The sequence below is a fragment of the Rhincodon typus genome, chromosome 10, assembly GCF_021869965.1.
Source record: "Rhincodon typus isolate 14 chromosome 10, sRhiTyp1.1, whole genome shotgun sequence".
NCBI classification, from domain to species: domain Eukaryota; kingdom Metazoa; phylum Chordata; class Chondrichthyes; order Orectolobiformes; family Rhincodontidae; genus Rhincodon; species Rhincodon typus.
This window is the reverse complement of record NC_063341.1, coordinates 25,126,921-25,132,920: the sequence shown is the minus strand read 5'-3', so window position 1 is coordinate 25,132,920 and position 6,000 is coordinate 25,126,921. Positions and strand designations below refer to the sequence as shown.

Sequence of the window (6,000 nt, the reverse complement as noted above, 5' to 3'; positions counted from 1 at the left end):
GGAGCAGGAAGGCTGACGTTTCGGGCCTAGACCCTTCTTCAGAAAAAATTTTTTTTTTCTCTCTGAAGAAGGGTCTAGACCCGAAACGTCAGCCTTCCTGCTCCTCTGATACTGCTTGGCCTGCTGTGTTCATCCAGCTCTACACCACGTCATCTCAGATTCTCCATCATTTGCAGTTCCTACTATCTCTGGATAGGCTGGGACTTTTTTCCACTAGAACGTAGGAGGTTGAGGAATGACCTTAAAGAGGATTTTAAAATCATGAAGGACATCGATAAGGTGAATAACAAGGGTCTTTTCCCTAGGGTGGGGGAGTTGAAAACTAGGGAACATATGTTTAAAGTGAAAGGAGAAAGATTGAAAAAGGACGAGGGATAACATTTTTAGACAGACCACGGTTAGTGTGTGGAATCAACTGCCAGAGGAAGTGGTAGATGCAGGTACAGTTACAACATTTAAAAGACATTTGGATAGGTACATGAATAGGAAAGGAGGTTTGGAGGGTTATGGGCCAAACTCAGGCAGGTGGGACTAGTTTAGTTTGGGAACAGGTCAGCATGGACTAGTTGGACCAAAGGGTCTGTTTCCATGCTTGCTGTATGACTCTATGACCATTCATTATTTATTAATAAATGATAAGTAGGCTGCTGATTTTTGGTATCGAGGGATGGGGAGGGCACCCTTTATATTTTATGTGCCCCCACTGAAAGCACATTTACAGTGGTATGTAAAATCCAGATCACAGAAGCATAAAATGACATAGCACAGAACAGGTAATTCATCCCATAGCGTCTGTGCATATGTTTGGTCGAATTATAAATTTAATTCTATGGCACTGCCATTTTCCCATAATCTTGTAAATATTTGTTGCAACTATTTAATGTGAGCATTTCTTCAAGTATTTATTTAGAATTTCTTTTTTGCATGTTACTATTGACTTTGCTACTTTTTTAAGCATTGAACTGCAATTGCAATGACACCTTATAGAATGTTTCCTCATGTTACCTCTGGCTTTCTTCCCAACTGATTCTATATCGTGCTGTTACCAGCACATGCTTTTACCTGCTAACCATCCATGGTTTTGATTAACTCTATCAAAATTCTTCTTAACTTTCTCTGTTCTAATATATCATTGGAGGAAGAAAAGTTCATTTGCTTCTGGAGTGAGCATAAAATTCCAAAGACCATGCAAACGAGACAGGAATAATGTTCTGAATCACTGCTCTGTGAAGGTTTAAGCAGAGTGACAGCCACAATGAGAGGTCTTTAGCAACAGGCACCTCAGACAGAAGGAGCTGAGATATGCAGGAAGCAAAGCCTTATGTTTGAACAGTGTGATTTTTTTTTGTCTCAGAATGAGCAGTGAAACTACTGGGATTAAAGACTGTCTGGGTGTTGTTTGTGGACATGGCAAGAAAAGGTGCTTACCTGTTATCTTTGTACCACTGAATGTTAGGGAAGGGGATGCCTTTGACTTTGCACTCCAGGGTTGTTTCCCGGTTCAGAATCACTGACACTTCATTTTGTTTACCAGCATCCACAATACTTGGGGGGACTTGGGGAAAGAGGAAAAATGAAGAAACAACAACTTCAAATGCACTTAAATGGTATGAACACAGACTGAGATTTTTTAAAATGCTTTTTAAAAAAATGTAATTAGCGAAATCTAGGTGAATGGAGGCAACATGACATTGTTGAAGTTGACAAGAATACAACATGGAAAAAGAAAACAAACACATGATTAAGAAAGATGAAGTTCAGGACAATTTATCAGTGCAGAGGAGGAAGGGACATCTAAGGAAATTTCCATAGTTTTTGGGTCTTTGGATAGGGAAAATTAGAGTGGGGAGGCAATGCATTTTATTTAATATTAACAGTGGTATTACAGGGAAAAAGAAGGACCAACATTCTGGAGTGATCAAGGAGGAATCAAGGATTGCAGTGCACTAAAATTGAGGGAGGAATTAAAAAGAAAGAGATTGTGTAAAAAAAAATTAACCAAAAGCACATCAATATCCTCCCTCAATTGCTTCAAGTTGGTTGTTCAATATGATCCTTCTTTTATCCTTGACATAATTTAAGTCCCTCATTAAAATAGGAGCTCAAACTACAAACATGCAACTTCACCCACAATGTATGTATGGATCTGTGCAACAGTATGAAACCCTCAAAGTATGTTTCTATCTAATCTGTCATGTAATCTATAGCACAGCTTAAATAATTTCTTGCTGTACTTTGACTGAAACAGTTTAAAGTTTTATAGAGCTCAATTTGAAAAATAAATTATCCGTTAATTTCAGGTGGAATATGTATATTGAAAAGCCTTTGAAATACATAATATATAATATCACTTGCAGGTGGAAAGCTTCAATGACATAAATCAACTTCAGCTCACCTAGCACTTCTACATTGAAGTTCTTCTCTGCAGTTCCAGCAATATTGATTGTTTGACAAGTATATCGTCCTGTGTCACTAGTTGCAGCCTTGTGCACTTTTAATGTTTTACCTCCATTCAATATCTGTATGATACTGCTGTTCGCAATCTGAAAGAAATATTATTTTAAAAGGTATTTTGCCTGATAAATTGGACATTTGGATACTTTTTTAGATATCATTATCTTGAAATAATTTTCAAACCTTACATAGACATAAATGTCGACCTATTCTATACAACAGGCAAGCAGTAACATAAGTCAGACTTCCCCCATATTTATTTGTGACGTCTTGTATTTTCAATTTTAGACTAGTTTATTTGCTGGATTAATTATGAACAATCTACACCTATCAGGCTCATTTGGGGTTGCAGAATTTGAAGATGATCTCTCAGTCCAACTCTGCCTTTCTATGTTCATAATATTCAATTGATAAAAAGTCATAATTCATTCAAACCTGGTCTTGTTCTTGTTTACAAAGTCTTGTACTTTTACATGTTAATCTGGATGTATGCACAAACTTTGTTGCTGAGAGCTCCAGTCCCGAGAAGTAATTTGACTGAAGGCTGGTCACACAAACACAATAAAAAAAACATGTACTCGTTTATTTTTTTAGAAAATTTCAACACCTGACCTTCCCCACGAAACCTCAACACCAGGAAAATGCCAGGTTTTGTACTGAAATCTGTCCACAAAGGATATAAAAAGTGAGGTGAAGGCCACAGGTATAGATGCAGTCTGGAAGTGGATTGACTGAAACTGGATGGAGCATTCAACGATGACCTCGGCATTGTAAATGACAACAACAAACTCAGCACTATCGACCCTGCACAGACTTCTTAATAACATCTGGGGATTAGTGGTCAAATTGGGAGAGTTGCCTTACTGTCTAGTCAAGCAATACTGAGGGTGGCAACGGCACAGGATGTAGTCTGAGTAGGGTCTTCAATGTCCGTCACCAGGATTGCTCAGGAGCACTACTACTGACCAACATGGTCGAGTCCTGAAGGACACAGCTGTTAGACTGGTGATGAGGGAATCAAAAAAATTCTCATCAATCTGCCTGCACCAAATGCATCCCTCCAAGATTGAATCAGTCAGAGAAACCAGGGACACATTACTTGTGGAGATGAAGTCCTGTCATCACATTAAGGATGCCCTCTAATATGTTGTGTAACAATTTCACCATGCTAAATGTGATAGGTTTTGATAAAAGATCTAACAACTCAGAACTGGTCATCTATGCTGTGCTTTAGGCCATCAGCAGCAGCCAAACTGTGTTCCAACACAATCTACAACTTCATAGCCTGGTATAACCTCCACTCTATCATCAAGCCAGGGGATCAATACTGGTTCAATAAAGTGTCCAAAAGGGTATGCCAGGAGTCATAGAGTCCCTACAGTGTGGAAACTGGTCCTTCGGCCCAACAAATCCACACCGACCCTCAAAACATCCCACCCAGACCCATCCTCCTATAACTCAACTAATCTACACATCCCTGAACACTACGGGCAATTTAGCACGGCCAATCCACCTAGCCTACAGATCTTTGGATTGTGGGAGGAAACTGCAGCACCCGGAGGAAACCCACACAGACACGGGGAGAGTGTGCAAACCCCACACAGACAGTCGCCTGAGGGTGGAATTGAACCCGGGTCCCTGGTGCTGTGAGGCAGCGGTGCTAACCATTGAGCCAACGTGCCGCTCCAAAGCAGCACCTGAACAGGGACTTGAACCCTGGAGCCTTGGACCTGGAGCTGTATCAGGCATACCCAAATTGAGGTGTTAACCTGATGAAGCTACATGTCAAACAGCCTAAACAGTAAGTTATAGAGGTATGAGTAATTCCACAACCTATAGATTAGAGTTGTGCTCCGCAGTCCAACAAAAACCAGTCATAAGTGGTAACGACAATTAAACAACTTACTGGATGAAGAGGCTCCACAAACATGCCCATCCCCACAGATGAGGGAGCCCAGCACAGCAGTGCCAAAAGATAAGGCTGAAGCATTTACAACTATCTTCAGCCAGAAGCGCCAAGTGGATAATCAATCTCAGCCTCTGGATGGGAATTTGAGGAAAGTTTTACACTGAATGGAGTCATACCTGGCACATAGGAAACTGGTTATGGTTATGGTTGTTGGAGGTCAGTCATCTCAGCTGCAGGACATCTCTGAAGAAGTTCCTTAGGATAAACTCCTGGGCCGTAACCATCTTCAGCTGCTTCATCAATGACCTTCCCTCCTCTCATGAGGTCAGAAGTGAGAATGTGGGCCAATGATTGCACAATGTTCGGCATCATTCATGACTCCTCAGAAACTAAAGCAGTTCATGTCTAATTACAGCAGGACCTGGACAACATCCAGGCTTGAGCTGTTAGTTGGTAAGTAACATTAGTGCCAGGCGATGTCCATTCTGAATAAGAGAGAAGTTAATATTGTCCCTTGACATTCAAAGGGGTGACTATTGCTTAATCTCCCACTATTACCACCTTGGGGGTTACCCTTGACCAGAAACTGAACTGGACTATAAATACTGTGACGACAACAGCAGGTCAGAGGCTAGGAAGCTCACACTCCCAACTCCCAAAAGTCTGTCCATCTGCAAGGCACAAGTCATGAGTGAGTGTGATGGAACACTCCTCACTTGCCTGGATGAGTGTTGTTCTAATAACACAGGTAGCTTAACACCATCCAGGACAAAGCAACCCACTTGATTGGCACCACATCCATAAACTTTCACTCCTTCCATCACCTACACACAGTGGCAGCAGTGTTTACTATCTACAAGATGCACTACAGAAATTCCCCACAGCTCCTTACACAGCATCTTTCAAACCCACAACAACTAAAGCTAGGAAGACAAGAGTAGCAGATATATGCAAGTTACCCTTCAAGCTCCTCACCATCCTGACTTGGAAATAGATTGCCATTCCTTCAGTTTCACTGGGTCAAAATCTTGGATCGCCCTCACTAATAACATTGGGGGGTAACCTACACCAAATGCACTGTAGCTGTTCAAGATGACAGCATTCTGCCACCTTTTCAAGGGTACCCATAGATAAGCAATAAATGCTGGCCCAATCAGGGAAGCCCACATTCCATTAATAAATAGAAACGAATCAATTATTGTCAGGATAAGGGCACAACTGGCAAAGACAGTAATTATTTCCAATCCCTAGTTTCCCTTAGTCACAGTGTTGGGCAATATTACCTATAATGCTATAATACTAATATTAATAAAGGAATTCTAATTTCCCTAGAATTCTCCACAAATGTCTCTATCTTCTGAATATTTTAACAGTCTGCTAAACTTTCTAAGATAACGACATCACTTACAGGTATCCCATCTTTATGCCAAGAGATGATGGGAATAGGGTGACCAGACACATCACAGAAGAGGCTAACAGGCTGGTTCATGACCACTGATATGTTGGTTGGCTTTTCATTTTCTCTGATTTGAGGAGGAACTGGAAAAAAAAAAGAAATTGCACAAACTGAGCACGTTCTTTCTATTAAAACGTGATAAAATGTCAAGATATTATATGTCACTACAGAGCTAAATATT

The 6,000-nt window shown here is 40.7% G+C and overlaps 1 protein-coding gene across 1 annotated transcript in view; it reads right to left on the bottom strand.

Annotated features, from left to right (window-relative positions):
- hmcn1 (hemicentin 1) overlaps positions 1-6,000 on the bottom strand; it is a 578,667-nt gene that overhangs the window by 272,309 nt on the left and 300,358 nt on the right. Inside the window, exons 26-28 of the mRNA XM_048602072.1 lie at positions 5,772-5,902; positions 2,396-2,543; positions 1,429-1,555 (exon numbers count right to left, since the gene is read on the bottom strand). Coding sequence (XP_048458029.1) covers positions 1,429-1,555; positions 2,396-2,543; positions 5,772-5,902 — 406 coding nt within the window. The remainder of the gene's footprint in view (positions 1-1,428; positions 1,556-2,395; positions 2,544-5,771; positions 5,903-6,000) is intronic.